This window comes from Orycteropus afer, unplaced genomic scaffold (genome assembly GCF_000298275.1).
Source record: "Orycteropus afer afer isolate SDZICR_OR568_19922 unplaced genomic scaffold, OryAfe1.0 scaffold00036, whole genome shotgun sequence".
NCBI lineage: Eukaryota > Metazoa > Chordata > Mammalia > Tubulidentata > Orycteropodidae > Orycteropus > Orycteropus afer.
In genome coordinates this window covers 5,269,630-5,291,427 of record NW_006921623.1, presented here as the reverse complement: position 1 = coordinate 5,291,427, position 21,798 = coordinate 5,269,630, and the positions used below count along the sequence as shown (strand labels likewise).

Sequence of the window (21,798 nt, the reverse complement as noted above, 5' to 3'; positions counted from 1 at the left end):
TATACCAAAAGCACCTTCACAAAAGGTGGAGAACATGGATATCCTGTTTATTTCCTTGGCAACTTGGTCGTACAAGCAAACATGGCAAAACTCCCTCAGAACCCTAAAGAACAGCACACTGATGAACCAAATGTGAGGAAAGGAGCTACAACATTCTGGGCGGAGAGAAACACAATGGCAATTTGACGCAATGCAGCTAGATACTGTTGGTTTAAAATTTTCATTCCCAAGCTGTACACAAAACCTGCAACAGAGCAGACACAGAGAAGAATTAGCTTGAATAGTGACTCAAAGAGTCAATTGAAAACTTAAAAAAAAAAATTGTTCACATTTACCTTAGGTATTTTAGGAGGCTTGCCATATTGAGGCTCTGATACGTACGGATTTGCCAAATGGCTTAACCTTCATTAAGTATTTTTCCTGACAGAGATTTTTCAAAGACAGAACTGTAATACCCACTATATACTTTTAGGCATTCGTCCAGCCATGCTGGTCAACTTACCCATTTTTACCACTTATCACCTATTTCTCCTGTCTAGAAAATTTTGCCACTTACTTCTGTACAGCTAAAAGAAATATGTTTTCTTGCTGGGTTTTACCCTTCAGGTCCAAGTATAAGGATTACCTCCTTTCCTTATTACCCTGACTATAATATATAATAGGTTACCTCTGACCTCTGAAGTTGTAGCTCATTTACTGTCCCTATGGAAACTAAAGGACTTATAACACAACGTGAGTCATGTGTCTTATCTCCTATGATTAAACCAAAGGATTATGCATTTCTTCTATATGCCTCTCCACTGAAAAAGAAACATCTAGAAAACAAAGACCCAACTAGAGCAGTGCTCAATGAAAAAGCCAGAAGCTGGGAAGGCCATGAGCAGAACAGCACTTGTCAATTTCAGGGTTCTGGCCACAACACACAGAATAAATCTCCTGATGGGATCAGGAGCTGGCACTGGCCAGAAGGCTGGACTGGCCCTGCAGGGTGATACTCACTCTCCATTTCTTGTTACACGCCAGCCTGTTCCATGCTGAAGGAGACCTCGGGGTGCTTGTAGCTGAGTAGGATGTCTGTAATACATGTGGATGGATAGCAAGAGGAGTTTAAGTGCTGGCTGCCATCAGTCAGGTCTGGGTGCTTGTGACCTTCCAGACTCTCTCCACATTCTGCAAGACCACAAGTAACATGTACGATTGGCAGGGAGCCAGGAGTGTAGGTGGGCAGAAGGGAGAGATGGGAGAGAAGGTGACCTGCATGAGCAGCATGGGGTAACTTGACTCCCAGCCCTCTGTTCTCAGATGAGAGCAGGGCCTCCTCTGTGTTGGGTGACAGCAGGGCTGGGGGTCAGGATGAGTCCCATACTCTCCTTTAAGTGTTCCTTTCTCTCTTCCTCCAGTTCCCTTTACCCTCTCCCACCCTCGAGTACAATCAACTGCTCCCTCAGAAAGACTTACCTCTTCAAGGGTGAAGGCAATAATTTTATTGTGAACAGATACCAACTACTGGGTACTCTGTGCTCTAGGAATTGTGCTAAGTACTTCACATCTATTAAGCCAGTTAACCCTCACAGCATCATCTAGGATACAGGTTCTAGTCTTTCTGCAACTTTACAGATGAGGACCTTGGCGCTTAGAAAGGTTAAGCGTTTTGCCTACAAAACCTGAAAAGGGCACAGTTGGGACTTACTGCAGACCTGTCCAGTCCAAGCTATAGACTTTATCTGCTAAGATACCCTCCCCTCCCTCTATCAGATCTAGGGAGAGGTGGATAAACCTTTGCATCAAAAAGAAAAAGAGAAGAGGCACAAAGACTAAATCTAAATCCTAAAACAATAGCAACCAAGGAAATGATAACACAATTCAAAAACAAAATGAGCTCAGCACAGAAAACTATATGGAACAAAGAAATCAGCAACACCATGAAAAAACACATAACAAAATGGCAATAAATTCACACTTGTCAATAATTATGCTGAATGTAAATGAATTAAATGCACCATTTCCATTAGGACACAACATTCTCTAACCAGCACCAGAAAAACTACTATTAAAGAAGTGTCTTAACAAAACATTAGAAACAGAAATGGGATCCCGTCTTCAGCCAAAAGGCATACTCTTCTAAGCACTCACATTCTGGGAGGGAAGGGGGTAAAGGCTTTGTGTGCAGAGTCCCTTGGGGATTCTGTGGCTCTGCCTCCCCATATCTTTTTTATGCAGAGGAAGATGGAGGATGGGCCCTTCCAAGGACTTTTCTAGGGTGCCCCATGCATAAGGCTCCTTACCTTCATTATCCCCATCCTGAAACTGCTGGCTCCCCATGAGTGAGGACTGGCTGAGAACTGCATCTGACATCCGGGCTGAACTAAGTGCTTTCCCGGCCACAAGACTCATTCCTGGCAAATTATCCAGCTGCACCTTCAGAAAGTAATTAGGAAAAGATATAAAGATGCCAGAGAATGTGCCATGCTCAGGTGAACCTTAGAGATAGATGTTCCTTCTAAAAGATCCCAGGCAAAGGGCAGCCGAGGGCACCAATCCTAAGCAGTACCTCCCAAACTCCCTTCCTCTGCAGCCTGATCTATAGGGGATGTTGCAACAATGACAGTGTGAGAAACTACCCAGCCTTTGACCAGGGGAAGGAGTGCATGTGTGCGTGTGGGGGTGCAGTGACTCTCAGCTGATGGTCAGATCCCCTTGACACTTACTTATCCTTCTAAAACCAGGTTTCGGACCCTATCCCCATCATTACTAGGAGTTTCTCTTAGGACAGTGTGGTATAGTAAATTACTTTGTGCAGCTTTTCTACCCATAAGTCTTTGTAAACTCCAAGGTGGGATTTGCTATGAGCAACTGAGGAGCTCCTGATTGCTGAAGGTGTCCACCTGGAGTATTTCTGTTGGGCGTGGCACAAAACAATGTTCTGGGAGGTGCCCACTCTCTCAGGTGCTTAGAGTTCTGATGCTATAATTGGCTAGTTTGACCATCCTGCGGGCTCAAAAAGGAGGCCTCCTGAAGGTAGAACTCTCTCTGACTGCTGGTTGAGGAAGACGTGCTGGTGAAAGAGACACGGGCTCCTGAGACACGTGTTGCTGGGAAAGAGACGCAAGAGACACGCATTGCTGAGTGAGACACCGAGGGACCAGCACTGCTGGGAAGGAGACTGCAAGAGACTCTTGGCTAAGGGATGGTGTGGGCTGGGGGAAAGACTGAGCGTTCTTCCTGAACTTGAATTGTAGCCTGGTGCTTCCCTAATAAACCCTGTAATCTGTGAGTTCTGTGTGGCCACTGCAGCGAATTATCGAACCCAGGAGAGAGGTGGTGGGTGCTTTGGGAGGAGTGGTTGGTGAAAGGGCTAGAGGGAGGCAGCATGTTTGGCCTTGCAGTAATAGGCCTTGGGTTACTGCTGGTAATCCTGTCCTCCTCTTGTGAGATTAGAGGAGGTCAGAACATGTGGCCTCCTTGACGTTCTTGCAGACAGATACAACTCTCTGCAATAATGGAAATGTTCTCTCTATGCCCTGCCCAGCATGGCAGCCACTAGCCACATAGGACTATTGAGCACCTGAAATGTGACTGTTTGCTACTATAGGGAGAGTGCTGCTCTAGGTGTTTGCCCAATAAAGGAAAGCTTTGCTGAACCAGACCTGCTCCCATTATTTGAATAAGTACAATGCACTTGTCAGAAAACTAAGTAAGGATTCATTTGTTGGAGCTTGAATTTAGACTAGATGGAGCAGATGACAACTATTCTTGATTTTTCCAGTCTAAAATTTGGATGATAGATTCTATTGGGATTTTACTGGAGTTGGTCTTTAATTCAAAGAGCTGCTCCCACGGTTCCCAGAGGTGTTGGACTCAGACTGATAAGAGTAGTGGCACAGCTATTGCCGCATGTTACTATACTTTTAAGGTAGAATCAGTAGATCAACGGAATCCCCACCTCCAAGAAGAAGGAGAGGACCTACGTACGTAAGCATCATCGCTGTTCTGGATTGTGTGGTGTCTCTGAAGGGTCCGGGACCTGTGGTGCTCACTGACTGAGGAGCGTACTGGGTACCCAAGCCCATTGTGATCTGGCAGCTCCATTGCTTGTCCTGGAGAACTTCTATCCATGCAGTTGCCTATGACAGACTCTAGGAGACAGAGAAAAACAGGCTCAGTAGACCTAGTTTCTTCCAACATTGTAACCTCTCACCAAAGAAATGTCTTCCAAGGGGGACAACGAGCAATGGTGAGTACCAACGTGTACCCCAAATGCTAGTCCTCAACCACTGGTGATGGTGTTTAGAAGACCAACCTGATAGGCCTAAATCCCACAGCAAATATGAGTCCCTTGATGAGGGGAACATACTCTTAGGAGAAAAATCCCATATTCTCAGGGGTCAGCTGAGACACATTAAACCTTTTTATTTTTTCTTCATTTCTCTGTTGCCTTGACACCAAAATGCACATATCTCTCTGGGAGCTCCCAGGAGCCTCTAGTCTGGGAGGGTGGCCTCCATTCTGTGTATGCCTCCTCTCTCTTTCTTCCTTGGCTTCCTTCCACCTCAAGTACCACCCTAGTCCTCTCTCCTTTTTACTTCTCTGTTGGTTCCAACACTTCCTGTGGCTCCTTTGCTGTTTATAAGCAAAGCACTCTACATTTCTATCCTTGACCTTTCTCTCCACCCTTAGACAATATCACTTATTTCATGGCTCAGCTATTTCCTCTATGTAAAGAATGACTAAAACACTACTTTAAAAGACTCCAGATCTATACATTCAACTATTTATATCTTTCCCTGGATATCTAACCAGCAACATGTCCAACTCCAAGCTCATCACACTCCCCGCCAACCAGCTTGTCCTTCAGAAATCTTTGCTGTGTGCCCCATTTTTCTAATATCGTGTGTGAGCTCTCAGAGTTGCTGCTGATTCCCTACTTTGATCCCACATCAGGCTGCAATCTAAAGTACCTACCTCTGCCATGTTGGTCACTTTCAGTCCCCGTCTTTCCAATCTCACTGCTTCAGCAAAGAGCCTATTACTCTTGCCTGGGTTACTGTAATAGTCTCCTAACTATCTCCCCTCTCACCATCCCACAAAGAAGAATTTTTCTACAGGATAACCCAAACGCTTTCACTTTACAATACCGTCCAAAGCCTATCTCATATTCCTCTCCTCTGCACATTCTAAGCTCTAGTCAGGCACGATCATTTAAGTCTTCTCCATCTAGTCACGATTCTATGCATCCGATTCTATCCAAATCAGCTCATCCTTCTAGGTCTATCTCAACTGTTACCTTCTTTATGAAATTTTCTCTTTCAAACAGAAATAGCTCTTTAAACTTCAGAAGACATTCTTAGTTTCTTTTAGCTCAAAAATTACCCCTGGTATCACGTTTCATTGTGTACTTGCACAGTGCATTCATATTAGACTGTAAGTTCCTTAAGGGTGAGAATTATATTTTAATGTATGCTGGCAAGCTGTCAGTGTTCCAGAAAATTGTTCTCTACCCACTAGGTATTTAATAATCATCTCTTTAACTGATTTTAATAGACTCTATGGGCTGGATTTTGGAAAGAAAGAGGTGTTCTCAAGGTATGCTTAATGAAGGGAACTCACTTTGTAGGTTATCAGGGTGGGGAAGGTAGGGGAGGGATTAATTTCGGGCTAGTTGGGCACCACATGCTGACATGGGTAAGGGGAGGGATGACATAGAAAGAGTCTGTGACCACCATGATAACATTGGGGAAAGAGAGGACACCAAGTTGTGCACATAAGATATAAATGACAGAGGCTAATACCAGTATATCCACAATACTGCATTATCATTAACACCAAACACTGGGCTACAGATAAACACATAAACATCTGAGAAGATCAGATGGGGGTCAGTGAACAGGATTATACTCTACACCAAGGATAGATTCAGCTGAGGCTAATCTGGCACAGATACCAATGATACAAAATACCTGCAATCCTTACAGAAACAAGAGAAGACAGATATAGAACAATCCTTCACAGACAGCCAGGCACTGTGAGAAAGAGATCCAATGGATCTACCAACTCAGGACCATAGTATTGGGGGACACCAGACTCAACTGGCACAACAAAATACATAAAAATCCTGTTCCACAACTTACACTGGTAAGTACTGACTGGGGTCTTAAAAGCTTTCGAGCAGCCATCTAAGATGTAGCTAATGGTCTCCTGTTGCCAGAAGCGAAGAAGAGTGCAAAAAACCCAAGTACATTTGGAAGCAATCAGTCCTAGGAAATGACGGACCTTGAGAAAGAAGAACTAGATGGTGTCTGGCTGCCAATACTAACCTCTCAGGAAAGGATCAAAACTGGAGATCATGGATAGAGTGGAAGGAAAAATGTGGAACAAAATTCAAAAACACAATAATGACCAGAATTACTGGTCGGACGGAGTCTGGTGGGAACCCCAATACTAAGGCCCTGGGATACATTTTGGGCCTGGAATAAAACTCACTCCTGGGGGCTGGCTCCCAGCCCAATAATAAACAGATGTACACGCAGACCACTCAACCCAGGGTGACGCACCCCCGCACTCTATGGAGATGCATCCCTTGGAGCAATTGACCACAGGCACCAGAGGGGCAACATTCACATAGAGAAAATGCAGGACACACAGGAGTGCATAATTATGAAGGGCATAGGGGAGAGGTTACTAGGCAGAGAGTGGAGGAGACTGGGTTAGGGTTGGATATGGTAATCGGGGAGTGAAACCAAACACACGAAATGTTGAATGTAAAACAAACTCTGCTCTGTAAGCTTGCTAAAGCACAATAAATAAATAAATAAAATAAAAAGGGATTTTTGGACTTTTGGCAAGGTGGTAGAACAGGCAAACAATATCCAGACCCTCTACAATAAAGAAATGGGAAACCAATTGAAACAGAACTCTTTGAAACAGAACCAATTGAAACAGAATCTTGGAACTCTGAGTTTTGACAGAAAGGATAAAGAACTGGATTAAACGTCGACTATTAGAAGAAAATGAATGAAAACAATGAATAAGGAAACAAAAAAACAAACAAAGGAAAAAAAGGAATGAGTATTTCTTCTCCATCAAATATAGTCAAGAAGAAAGTTAAGGCCACCCTAAGTTGACAGGATCCTATTAGTAGCACTCTTGGCTCCAGTCTCATGAACTTGGGACTTGAACATATGTTCTGCTTACCTAGTTGGTTTTTAAATTAAAGCTCCTTGACAACTATCGGGCCTATTCTTGATGGATGGACTCCTGGCAAAACCAAGTGTATTATTATTATTATTATTATTAGGAAATGGCCCTAAGGATAAATGTCCCATTCTAATATCTATTTGAATAATGAAAGCAAAACGTACAGCTTGATGGCTGGGTAAAGTCTTTCAGGTCTATATATTTAAATGGCCACATCTTCCTATATCAATCAGGGTAAGGCCTGAGCTTAGGGCCAGAGGTGTGATTAGAAGGCAGAACTAGCTGGCATGCATGTTGTTAGTAACATAAGATATCGTATAGAAAAATTATAGGAGAGAGGAGCTTTCCAAATACTCAAGATGAAGGGAAGTAAGAAATCTTTTGAAAATTCTCTGAGCAAAAAGGTCAAAGGAACAGCCAGAAACCAACTATTTTGCTACCCAAAGCTAAAAAGGCAGCAGAGTGGGGAAGATAAATAAAGCCAACCCCAGGACCTGCTCTGTGAGATGAATTCACCCATCTTACCCACCCAGTCCAATTTCTCTCAGTGGGCACAGCTCACATGCTGGCCCCACGGCCAAACAAAAACCACTGGCAGGAAGTGGTGCAACATCAGCTCTGTGGAGCGAGGAACTTAGTCCCTGTTCTGCTTTGCCAAGAAGCAACATGATTAATGCTTCTTATTTTTTCAGAATATTTCCTAATGCCTGTTTCCTCTTCTTTGATATCTACCACAATCCACTCTACTCCTTGGGGTTATGGAGCTGGATACAAATCTCATCAGTCCCACCTCCTTGCTCCCCCTAAAGACAAACATGAGAGCTCTTCTGTTTAAAGGTTTGTATAAGATGATTATCAAACATGAGGAAATGGCAAAAATAAACAAAATTTATACGGTCTCAGTCTTGGTATTTAGTTCCTGCCCACCTCTTCTGGAGGTGTCATTGTTTCTGTCTGTCTGGGATGTTTGTTAAGTCCTTTATCTCCATCTCTTGCTCTCTCTCTCTCTCCTTTTTTTACAACTATTTTTATTCCTGACCATGCGATTTCTCTAAACCAAAACACCAACTCTCCTTCTGGCTCTGATTTAAAAGACCACCACATGGATCCTTGCCTGATCTCTTCTATCCTCAGGTCTGATGCCTACAGACCTGAAAGTGACACCAAGTGATCAGCTGGCAAATCCTACAATGAGCTTTCTTGACTCCCCAGCCTACAGCTCATTCTTCAGCCAAGCTGGAATTGAGCATCGTGGTCAAGAGCACAAGCTCTGGGGTCAGAAAGACATAGGCTTGAATCTTGGCCTTACTACTTCCTGAGGTGTGAGATCGTAGACGAGTTATCCAATTTCTCTGGGTCTCAACTTCTTTATCTTAAAACAGCACCTATTCCACAGGTGTGTAAAGTGCTTAATACACACTGGAAGAGCTCAGTAAAGACTGTCACAGTCATTTCAAATATGTTATTTCTGAATGGCTAACATACAGGGTCACCACAAGTAGGAATCAACTTGATAGCAAATAACAACAATGGCATATTGAATCAGTCAATAAAAACAAATGAACAAATGATTTTATCCCAGAACCCTACTTTCAGAACAATGGGCTCAGTTTACCTATATGTAAATGAACAAATGAGGTATCAAAACTTTACTTTTCAGAGATGAAGCCTCTGATAGGTGAGACAAATGAGTTAAAAACCAGAGGGAAAAGAAATGTATTAATAGGAGATGGGTAATAAACTAGAGCTCCTCCATCTGCTCACGTTCCAATATATTCAGTAGGTCAAAGCAGTGGAAGGGCAAGCATCTCTGCTCGGCAGATGTGCTTGGCGGGTGTAGAGCGGGAGTTCAGGCAGAAAGGAAAGAATATCAGCTTAGGGTATAAAAATTCGTAGTTGGAATCCAGCTCTATCATCAACAGAGTATATGATCTTGCATAAATCATTTAACCTCTCCCAGCCTCAGTTTCCTATCTAAAAAGGAGGGTAGTTTTGGGTCTCAAAAAAGATAATGCACATGAAAAAGTCTTTATAAATTGTGAAGGATTATACAAGTACAGTATTATTTTTAGTAAAAACATTGATTCCTAAGTGTAGAAGTAGTTTATCACATCTACTAGATGAGACCTACTGACTGGTTGGGGGAGTGGTGTGTTGAGTAGACTAACCCAACAACAAAGGGACAGGAGTTTCAGACTCAAATGGTGGGCATCCTTCAATGCCAAATTCAACAGCTGGAAGAATTATCTAGCTCACCAAAAGATACTTAACTTTTGGGGAAAACGTGAGTTCTGAGAGCAGCACGCTTGAGTATTTACCAAAGTAAAGCTGAGAGAGTACAGAGGGTGGGGATGATCATCAGATCACGTAAGGTTTTAAAAAAAAAAAAAAAATGCAAGAACGACACAATGCATACCACCCACGTGCCTGGGGAACTTTGGGGCACCTTGCACAACTCTATTGAATCTGTCAATGTTGACTCATCCTTACTCATTTACTGGGTTTTAAGAGAAAATGACAGAAATGCCATGTGTGTCTACTTAAAGGCTCTGAGGGGTAAACCTCCCAGACTGTCACTGTCTTACCTCTCTAAAAGATCTGAAGTCTCTACTTAGATTGCTGAAGCTGGCAGCTCAGAGAAAAGAGGATGTGGTTTTCTTTGAGGGTTCAACTTGGTAATGTCACTGTGTAAACTGGTTATTCTGTTGTACTTATTTATTTGCAAAGTAAAACATCAAGTGTATGTAATACTGCACTATGGAAGGAAGATAAACCTTTTTTTTTTCACTTCCAGAGTAGCAGACAGGGAGAATACAGGCAGTATGGGGTATGCACAGCCCTCAAACTTCAACACAGTGAAACCAACCTTTGGCATGCTGCCTGCTCACTGCTCTGGCAGCCCCATACTGGTTGGTGGCAAACAGCCATAAAGAAAATAGGTAGCTACGGACATATGAAGGCATATAATTTGCTCTGAACAACATCAGTGATCACTGATCATCTATCTGCTCTTTTTTTGGTGCTTATAACACTCATTATACAGCATTTCATGGTAAAGCTGCTTACAAGTTTGTCTTACTATCACGTTTCTCAGTACAATATAAGCTCTCTTGGGGCAGGTTTTGTTTTCATCTCTGCAGTCTCTTCAACATCTACACTATAGTCTTATATAGCATAGCTATTTAATACATATTGTTGAATTTGGTCCTTAATGGAAATAATAATTGAAGGATTTTGGGACTAGTGTGTTAACTACACAGAGATGGAGGTACCCTTAAAGGCAACAACAGGCATTCCTCCTGGCCAAAGAGATAAATGGTGGGGGTGGGGTATCACAACCCTCTCTTAGCAAAAATGATTTTCTGATAAAGAATAAATATGAGATCTCAGTGTTTTGTTTTGTTTTTTAAATTGTGATTTTGGTGAGAGCTTACAAAGCAAATTGCTTTTCCATTCAACAATTCAGACACATTTTATTTTGTGGCAGTCACTGCAATGTACTAATTAGCATTCTACTTTCTCCCTGTGTTTACCATTTCCCTTAGTCTTTCTTGATCTTATGTGGTTGGTGGTTCTAATGAGTGCACACTTTCCTGGTGTTATGGTACATCTTATAGGCCTTTCTATCATTTGGGAAGTTGAGTCACAGGTGTTGAGTTCAGCTCCTGGCTTGAAGGATGTCTAAGGGTCACAGTCTCAGGGATTCCACCAGTCTCTATCAGACCAGTAAGACTGGTCATTTTTTATGATTTTGAGTTTTGTTCCATATTTTTCTCCCATTTTATCCAGGACCTCCTATTGTGATCCCTTTCACAGTGGTCAACAGTGGGAGCCAGGCATTATCTAGTTCTTCTGTTTCTAGGTCGTAGAGGCTGGAGTTCCATCAGTCCTTTGGATTAATTGTTTTCGTGCACCTTTGATTTTCTTCCTCTTCTTGGTTCCAGACAGGGAGAAACCAATAGCTGTACCTTAGTTGGCCACACACACTTTTAAAACTCAGTTGTTACTCACTAGAGTAGGGTGTGAAACACTGTCTTTGTGAATTATGTTATGCCAGTTGACTGCAGTGACTCCTGAGACTATGGTCCTGAGCTCCCAGGCCCAGCAATTCATTTCCTCAAGGTCTTTGGTTATGACAAAGAAGTTTGCCTCCTGCATGCTCTACTATACTCATGGATATATCTGCAGCATATATAAATACAAAGAGATACATTCTGTCAAATCAATATACATTCATGGATGTAGTCCCATTTGCCTTCCTACCTTGATCAGCTTGTGTGTCTATGTATCCACTGCAGGTTGTTCCGGTTACTGCAGAATTGTGTATGTGTTAGTCTTCACTTTTGTTGCCTTTAACTCTTGTGCTCCTTCCTATGTCTATCACTGCCTTGATCATTTTGTGCTGACCTCCCCCCGATTGTGTACTGCCTTTCCCTTCACCTAAGTTGAAACATGTCTACCCTCCAGTTGGTGATTTACCCTCTCTTCCCCTCTTACCCTTGGTAACCTTCAAAGAATGAGTCTTTCTGTGTGTTAACCTTTTCTTGACTTTTTACAGTAGTGGTCTCATACAGTATTTGTCCTGTATTGTCTGACTAATTTCACTCAGCATAATGTTCTCTAGGCTCATCCATGTTATGAGGTGTTTAACAGATCCACTGTTATTCTTTAATGCCGTATAGCATTCCATTGCATGTACGAAACACAGTTTGTTTATCCATTAATCTGTTGATGGGCACTTAGGTTGTTTCCATCTTTTTGCTATTGTGAATAACGCTGCAATGAATATGGGTGTGTATATATCTGTTTGTGTCAAGGATCTTCTCTAAGATATATACCTAGTAGTGGGATTTCTGCATCATATGACATTTCGATTTCTAACTTCTTAAGAATGTCATACTGCTTTCCACAGTGGTTGTACCATTTTACAGTCCCACCAGCAGGGTGTGAGGTTTCCGTCTCTCCACACCCTTGCCAGCATTTGTTGTGTTTTTTTTTTTCTTTAACTTTGCTATCAATATTGGAAAGAGAGGATATCTCTTTGTTGTTTTAATTTGCATCTCTCTCTAATGGCTAATGATCGTGAGCATTTCTTCATGTGTTTTTTAGCCACGTGAATGTCTTCTTTGGTGAAGTGTTCATTCATGCCCTCTGTTCATTTTTTGATTGGATTGTTTGCATGTTGTTGTCGATGTTTTGAAGTTTTCCATAAATTTTAGAGATTAGTCCCTTGTATGATATGTCATTGCCAATTTATTTTTCTCCCCAGTCTGTAAGTTCTCTTTTTACTCTTTTGGCAAGATCTTTTGTTGTGCATAAATGTTTAATTTTTAGGGGCTCCTAGTCGTCTAGGTTGTCTTCCACTCTTTGTGCACTTTTAGTTTTGTTTGACAGTGTATTTATGCTATGTATTAAGGTCTCTAAGTTTGTGCCTATTTTTTCTTTGATGATCTTGATGGTTTTAAGTTTTACATTTAGGTCTTTGATGCATCCTGGGTTAGTTTTTGTATATGATGTGAGATACGGATCTTGCCCCATTTTTCTGCAAATGGATATCCAAATTTGCCAGCCTCATTTGTTAAAGAGACTATCTCCTCCCCATTTAATGCATTTCAGCCCTTTATCAAACATCAGCTCTCCAAAGGTGGATGGATTTACTTCTGGGTTCTCAATTCTATTCCATTGGTCTATGAGTCTGTCATTGTATTAATACCTGGCTGTTTTGATTACCGTGTCTTGAGATCAGAGAGTGTGATTTTAAGTCTTTCTGCTTTGTTCTCTTCTTTAGTAGTGCTCTGCTTATCTGGGGTCTTTTTCCTTCTCATATAAAGTTGATTAGTTTTTCCATCTCTTTAAAGAATGATTATGGAATCTGGATGGGAATTGCATTATATCTGTAGAATGCTTTGGGCAGTACTGTCACTTTTACTATGTTAAGTCTTCTCTCCATGACTATGGTTTATTCTTTAATTTACATAGGTCTCTCTCCCTCTCTCTCTTTTTTTGTACCAGTGTTTTATAATTTTCTTTGTATAGGACTTTTGTATCTCTGGTTAGATTTATTCCTAAGTACTTAATCTTTGGTGTGGCTTTTGTAAATGGTATTGTCCTGATTTCCTTTTCAGTGTTCTCTTTGTTAATGTAGAGGAATCCAACTGATTTTTGTACGTTGATTTTGTACCCTGCCACTTTTATGAATCCTTCTATTAGTTCCAGTAGTTTTCTTGTTGTCTTATGGTAGTTAAGGCCATATGTCAACTTGGCTGGGCCTGGTTTGGAATGCCCGGGCAGCAGGACATAGTTATTCCCCATGCTGAGACTGGTAACCAACTCCATGATGGAATCTGATGTGAGCAGCTGAGTAGCTGCCTTAGGAATGTGGTCTGCTTTCAGTATATAAGCAGCAGCTTTGAGGAATGTCTCTGGGCTTTGTGGCATTCCTGGACCCTGCGTGAGGCCGAGGCTTCATCTCAGTGGCCTGCCATGTCACTTAATAATTTTGGGTCTTTGATACTTCACTTGTTGACCTTGGGGTTGTCAGTCTCAGCAGCTAGCAGCTGCTTGAGTTAAGAGAAGCCTCCAGCTCCAGTGGGCAAGGAGTAAGAGGCAGAGCTGAACCCCTAGAGCTGGCACTTTGAACTTGGACTTCTAGCCTCCTAAACTGTAAGAGAATCAAATCCCTGTATGTTAAAGCCACCCATTCGTGGAACTTTCTGTTAAGAGTGGCACCAGAGAACCAAAACAAGTCTCTTAAGATTTTCTATGTCTAGGCACTGTGCCACCAGAGCTCATTTGTTTAGGATCATATTATCTGCAAACAGAGATATTTTTACTCCTTCTCTGTCAAACTGAAGGCCTTTTATTTCCCTTTCTTGCCTTATTATTCTTGCTAGGACTTCCAATACAATACTGGACTGGTGAAAAGTCATCCTTGTTTAGTTCCTGCTCACAAGGGGAAGGTTTTCAGTCTCTCTCTGTTGAGAATAATGTGAGCTGTTGGTTTTGTACATATGCCCTTTATCATGTCAAGGAATTTCCCTTCTAATCTTATTTTGCTGAGCACTTTTTACAAGAATTGGGTGTTAGATATTGTCCAGTGCCTTTTCTGCACCAATTGATATGATCATGTGCTTCTTTTTGTTTTTTATTTATGTGGTGGATTACACTGATTGTGTTTTCTAATGTTGACCCATCCTTATACACCCAGTATGAATCCCACTTGGTCATGCTGTATTATTTTTTTGATATGTTTTTCTTTCTATTAGCTAGTATTTTGTTAAGAATTTGTGCTTCAATGTTCAGAGGGATACTGGTCTGTGATTTTCTTTTTTAGTGATATCTTTGTGTGGTTTTGGTATCAGAGTTATGATCAGTTTATACAATGAGTTTAGAAGGATTCCATCCTTTTCAAAGTTCTGGAATACTTTGAGTATACTGGTTTCAGCTCTTCTCCAGATGGTAGAATTTGCCAGTGCAGTTGTCTGCACCAGGATTTCTTTTCTTTTTTTTTTTTTTTCACGACCTATTCAATTTCTTCTTTTGTGATGGGTCTGTTCAAATTTTCTACTTCAGATTTTTTTAGGTAGGTAGTGTGTTTCTAGAAATGGGTCCATTTCTTCTAGTTTTCAAATTTGTCAAGAGTTCAGTTCTTCATAATATTCTGTTATCCTTTCTATATCAGTAGGTTCTGTTGTGACATTGCCTATTTCATTTCTTATTCATGTTATTTGCATCTTCTTTTACTTTGTTAAATTTGCCAGTGGTTTGTCAATTTATTAATCCTTTCAAAGAACCAACTTCTATTCTTGTAGATTCTTTCAATTGTTTTTCTTTCATTTATTTCTGCTTGAATCTTTATTATTTTCTTTCTTCTGCTGACTATAGGTATTCCAGTAGTTTTCTTGTTGTCTTATGGTAGTTAAGGCTATATGTCAACTTGGCTGGGCCTTGTTTGGAATGGCTGGGCATGCTGTTCTTTTTCTAGTATTTGGAAGTGTTGGGTTAGGCACTGATTTTGGTTTTCTTCTCTTTTGATGTGTGCATTTATTACTATTAATTATCCTCTGAGCCACTCTGTGTCCCAAATATTTTGTTATGTTGTGTTTTCATTCTTGCTTGATTCATGGTATTTATTTCTTCTATTACACAGTCATTTTTAAGCAGGGTGTTTTAGTATCTCTCTCTCTCTCTCTCTCTCTCTCTCTCTATATATATATATACACACACACATACATACATATACACATATGTGTTGTATATATATATATATTCCCCCCCCCCCAAACTTCCTGTTGTTGATTTCTAATTTTATAACACTGTGATCTGAGAAGATGGTTTGCAGTATTTCAATGTTCTTAAGATTACTGAGGTTTGCTTTGTGGCCTAACATACAGTCTATTCTGGAGAAAGTTCCATGTGCTCTGGAGAAGAATGTGTATTGTATTGTTGTTGGGTGGAGTGTTCTGTACACATCTAAGAGGTCTAGTTGGTTGACTGTGTTTACATTTTCTGTGTCTTTGTTGAGTTTCTTTCTAGTTGTTTTGTCTTTCACTGAAAGTGGTATATTAAAGTCTTCTACTATTAATGGTGAAGTTGACTATTTCTCTTTTCAATTCTGTTAAAGTTTGATTTATGTATTTTGGGGTTCTTTCGTTGGGTGTGTAGATATTTATTATGGCTATGTCCTCTTGTTCACCTGATTCCTTAATCATTATATAATGCCCTTCCTTGTCTCTTTTGCTTGTTTTTGCCTTAAAATCTATTTCATCAGAGATTAATACTACCACTTGTGCTCTATTTTTGGTTGCCATTTGCTTGATATGTTTTTCCATCCTCTGATTTTTAGCTTATTTTTGTCTTTGTGTCTAAGGTGTGTCTCTTGTAGACAGGGTATTGATGGGCCACGTATTCTTATTCATTCTGCTACTCTGTCTCTTGATTGGTGCATTTAAAACCATTTACATTCAGTGTAATTATCCATAGGTAATTTACTGCTGCCATATTGCTGGGCTTGTGTGTGTGTGTGGTGTTGATGGTTTCTTCAATATTTTCTGTTCTGAGTCTATTTTGTTTACAGATTTTTAAAAATCATTTCCTTTGTTGCTATTGAGTGTTACTGAGACTTTATGATTTTCTTCTTTCTTATTTTGTTGAGATGGTTTATTAATTTTCTTTCAAGGTACTCTGTAATTATCTTCCCAAGTTTAAATCTATCCATTCTCTCTTTATATTGTTTTGAATACCTCTCCACTTTGAAGTTCTATAACTACATAATTTATTCCCTCTTTTTGCTTTGTAGTTATCATCGTTTACAAATTGATATCTCTGGTTCCCTATTTTCAGTCTTGCAGATCTGTTTTATTTTTGATACTACTATATCTGGGTTGATTTCCAGGTGATATTGTTGTGTGTCTTAATGTCCAAGTGTTGTCTACCATTGTTGGTCTCTGTCTTAAGGACTCTCTTTAACATTTCTTGTAAGGTTAGTCTGTTTTTTTACAAATCCCCTTAACTTCTGTTTATTTGGGAATGTCCTAATTTTGCCATCATATTTGAGAGGCAGTTTTGCTGGATATATAATTCTTGGTTGCCAGTTTTTTTTTCTTGCAGGATTTCATATATGTCATCCCATTGCCTTGTTGCCTGCATGGTTTCTGCCAACAAATCACAGTTAAACTTACTGGTTCTCCTTTGTAGGTGACTTTTCATTATCCCCAGTCTGCTTCAGGATTCTTTGTCTCTCGTTTTGGGAAGTCTGATTATGGCATGTCTTGGTGATTTTCTTTTGGGATCTCTTCTGTTTGTGGTTTGCTGAGCTTCATTAACACATATTTTCTCTTTCATGATATTACAGTCATTTTCTTCCAACAAATCTTCAACAATCTTCTTGGTGTTTTATTTTTTTCTCTCTTCCTTTTCTGAAATCCCACTCACATGCAAGTTATTCCTCTTGATAATTCTTAGTCTTTCTTCATTTTTTTTTTTTTTTCCTGATTGTTCCTTTAACAGATTAGGGATGAGAGATCTATCATCAATCTTGCATATTCTGTATTTCATTGATTCAATTATACTCCTTAGTCTTTCTAATGTGTTATCTACTTCTGAAACTTTAGTACTAATCTTCTGGATTTCTATTTGTTGTTTCTGTATCATTCCTAATTTTCCATTTATTTTGTCATTTATTTATTTTTTTAATTCTCCTAGAGTTTTGTCTGGGAGCTCTGGTAGCATAGTGGCTAAGGCACTTGACTGCTAACCAGAAGGCTGGTGGTTCAAACCCACCAGCCACTCCTCGGAAGGAAGGTTGGGCAATCCTACTTCCATAGTGATACTGCCTCAGAAACCCAAGGAGGGGTCACTATGAGTCGGGGCCAACTCGACGGCAAATAACAACAACAACAACAACAGAGTTTTGTCTGTGTTTTCCATGATTTTATTTGTGGTTACCTCAAACTTTCTATCAATCCGTTGAAGGTACCTAAATATAATTCTTTGAAATTCCTTATCAGGTAGTTCCAATAGCATTTCTTCCTCTGGAGGATTTTCTGGCCCAGTATTTTGGTCACTTCTTTGAGCCATATAATTCTGTGTTTGTGTGTGATTTGAAGTTATCTGTTGTCTCTGAGACACTGTAGTATTACTGTATTAATTTGTTGGTTGTATGTTGATTTGCTTCATGCTGGGTTTTTGACCATCTCCCTGGTTGCCTGATCACCCATATGGGTGCTGGTATAGTCCTGAGCAAGTAGAGCCGGTTATACGATTCTTGCTCTGATTGGAATGCTGCTTACAATAATTCAAAATGGCTGCACTGTGCCAGTTGGCAGTTTACCTCTTTCAGTTCACTGTTTGTGTTCAGTCTCTTCCTTTCCTAAGTATTTAAGCTACTTCTTTATCCTTTCCTTTGAAGTTCTGGGATCCAGGATTGTCCTCCATAGCTGTTTCCTTTGTTTTAACAAGTCTTTATTATAGGGTCTGGATAGTGTATCTGCCTACTCTGCCATCTTGGATCCTCTCTCTTGACTAATTTAGGAAGCTAGAAGTCCTATTCAGGGTTCCAGAAGAAGTCCCCCCCCCCATCTCTCTCTCTGTTCTAGGGCAATGTCCTTGTTCTTTGGTTCCTTGGTGATCTTCATGTGGTGTGGCCAGATCTCAAGTTTTTAAAATAACAGCATTATGTCAAGTTAAAGCAGGAAGAGATTGTGGAGTTTCAGTGCCTACTGTGGATCATAACACAAACTTCCCAGTGTGGTTGTGAAAGACAAATGAGAAACAGAGTTGAAAGCAACAAGCACTTTGCTTGACACATTAATTCTTCTCTGAGGCAGCATTTAACCTACCATTCTCTCATTACACAGATGAAGCAATGGAAGATAGGTTACATGATAGGTGCCTGGCCACAGAGTAAGAGTTGTTTAAGGTAAGACAATGGTGGCTCATCAGAATAAGAAATATTTTTAAACACACAGATTTACACCTGAGTGGCACAGACAACTAATCATGGATTAGAACTCTTGCGTATCAGTGAGCTTCATTAGGCCATTATTTTCTTTATTGCATTATTTCATTGGATCCTAAATTCACATAAAGAAATATGTGGCTTTATTCATTAAAGATACATGTGTATGTGGCTCCAAAAGGCACAGAAGAGAAGTAGATGTTAGAAAGAGGTAAGGTAAATAGTACTCAAGCAAGAAAAGGTATGTGCTATGGCTGTTAAAGGAGCTCTGGTAGCATAGTGCCTAAGGCACCTGACTGCTAACCAGAAGGCTGGTGGTTCAAACCCACCAGCCACTCCTCGGAAGGAAGATGGGGCAATCTACTTCCGTAGTGATACTGCCTCGGAAACCCAAGGAGGGGTTGCTATGAGTTGGGTCCGACTCGATGGCACATACGACAACAACATGGCTGTTAAAGGTGACTTAGAATCACCTGGATAGAAAGGTGGAAGAATAATCTTTACAATGTATTGGTAAGTTTGGAAGCAGCTAAGATGACAGCTTCTAGAAAAGCTCATATCATAGGTCAGAAAGAAAAGAAAAAAGACGTCTTTTCAGGGAGGACACCAGCAAAACTGATAATGAGGCTACAAAGAAAGACAGGATAGTTTTGAAGAGAAACCCTTACAGATATACTTATTAGCTGATTCTGCCAGAATCTAGAAGAGATGTTTGTGTGTGTGTGCGTATGTGTGTGTGTGTGTGTGGTGATGGTAGTGATAATGGTGGATGTAAGAAGGTAGGGAGAAGGAAGACTGAGGAAAGCTAATGATAGTAATTCAACTAGAAGCAGAATGGATTTGTCACAAGAACCATACAGACGAAGTATAAACCGGAAGTGAAGTTCCTAGTCTTGAAAAAATGGAGTATGAGAGGACTGTGTATTGATTTCAGATTGCCAGGGAAATTGAGTAGTGTGGTATGATTCTTGTACATTTTGGCTGGATCTATATGATACTCTGTAATTTAGAAAACCTCAGCCCTTCACTTCTACTAATTCCTTCATGTACACTACATTTAAAACCAATGAAGCATCCTTGCTTTCCCCTAAAACATCTCTGAAACATTTCCATCCCCTAGCATTTCCTAAAGAGCCCTCCTGACACAATGGTTAAGTGCTCAGTTGCTAACTGAAATGTTGGGAGTTCAAACCTACCAGTCACTCTGTGGGAGCTCTGGTAGCATAGTACCTAAGGTACTGGACTGCTAACCAGAAGGCTGGTGGTTCAAACCCACCAGCCATTCCTCGGAAGGAAGGTTGGGCAATATATTTCTGTAGTGATACCGCCTCAGAAACCCAAGGAGGAGTTGCTATGAGTAGGGGACAACTGACAGCATATAACAACAACAACAGTCACTCTGTGGAAGAAAAAAATCTGGCAATCTAGTCCCATAAAGTTTACGGCCTAGGAAATACTGTAGGTCAGTTCTACTCTACCTTGTAGGGTCACTATAGGGTCTACTCAATGGCACACAACAGCAGCCTTTCTTTATGTCTCTTCTCCTACCTGGAGGGTACCTTTCCCCTGAATCCAAATGAAAAAATCCTCTTAATTCATCAAGAACCAACCCCCAGATCACTTGCTGCTGCAAACCCTACACTGTTTCTCTGATTCTAACTAATTTATTCCTCTTTTAATGCTTCCACATCACTTGTACAAACCACATTCTACCTTACTATAGGTACTAGGTAGACCAGCAAGTCTACCAAATGAGGGTTCCACTGATAGTTATGGGACACATAAGGGGACATAGGCAAATTTAAGCCTTCTAGCCTTTCTGTACACAGGTGGCATACAGGAGAAGAAAGTAAGAGAAATTAAGAGAAAATAATTTTTGAAGAAAAATATTTCAAGAGGCAATCCAGGGTGGGTTTATATGTAAAGGATGCACATACTATCTGCTTCATCTTACCTCTTTCCTCAGTGCCTAACACAATGCCTCCTTGCACACCCAGGATGTGCACAGTAAGCATCTAAGGCAGCGCGCTGAGTAACTCACAGATTCAGCTGCCACTATTAATTAGCTTTTGACTTTGGGCAAGCTACTTATTTTCTCTGTGTCTCAGTTGCCTTATTGGGCAAATAAGGAAAATAACCTAGTATCTCATAGGGTTACTGTGAAATGAATTTATGAATGGAATGAATTTATGTATGTAAAGCATCTGATGCCTCGTACATAGAAAGAGTAATAGAAATGTCAGCCATTCTCCTTCTTTTTATTCCAACTATAGTGTGCTGATTGGCTGAAAACTCTCACCCACAGAGGCATCATCTCCACAGCATCCCGAATACCACCATCTTGCCTCTGCTTGGACACTCCCAGTGGCAGGGAGCTCTGAGGCTACTATAACAGCCTAATCTGTTAAGTTCTTATAAAGGTCTTCCATAGGGAGTTGAATTTGCTGCAACTTCTATCCTGATCTTGATTCTGCCCGTAATATAAACCCAGAAGTCTAATCCTTCTTCCACCTGACAGGTACAATGTTTCTCCTTAGGTTTTTGCCCTCAAGCCTAAACATCCCCAGATCTGTCAGCCACACCACACATGACCTGAAACCGCCCACTATCCTTACTCATTTCTGGGTGTTCTCGTTTGACAATGTCCATCTAAAAATACAACAGTATTATGTGTGACTGGTACAGACCTCCTAGGAACTGGATGACATCTGTTCAAAAGCCCAAGATCTAATTGGCTTTTTATGAAACCACATCTCCTTCTCTATTGGTGCCTATTGAGCGCCACCTGGAATCACCATCTTTTTCACATAAACTGCTTTAGAACAAGGTGTTCAATGCTGCTTCTGTGCTGTAGTATCTAATCCTAAATCCAGGAATTTAGTTTTGTATGCTTGACATTAAAGGACAAAACAGGAGCTAGAGGAAGCTCCAGAAAGAGATAGACAGAAGAAATGCTCAGTTTCAGGGTGGTGTATTTTTGGATAAGTTCATTATTTTTATCCCCTTGGATGGCAAGAGTTAAGAGTGGTAAATGGCAAGACCTATTGATGATGGAATGAATACCATTCCTTGCTTGGTTTAGGACGAATGCCACGATCTTAGTGGAACAGCATTTCCTGAATGTAACTCATTGATGGTAATCCTCA

General features: G+C 40.6%; 1 protein-coding gene across 1 annotated transcript in view; it reads right to left on the bottom strand.

The window, feature by feature from the left end:
- Positions 1-1,012: 1,012 nt before the first annotated feature.
- SIK3 (SIK family kinase 3) overlaps positions 1,013-21,798 on the bottom strand; it is a 421,581-nt gene continuing 400,795 nt past the window's right edge. Inside the window, exons 22-24 of the mRNA XM_042780361.1 lie at positions 3,973-4,136; positions 2,286-2,418; positions 1,013-1,170 (exon numbers count right to left, since the gene is read on the bottom strand). Coding sequence (XP_042636295.1) covers positions 1,013-1,170; positions 2,286-2,418; positions 3,973-4,136 — 455 coding nt within the window. The remainder of the gene's footprint in view (positions 1,171-2,285; positions 2,419-3,972; positions 4,137-21,798) is intronic.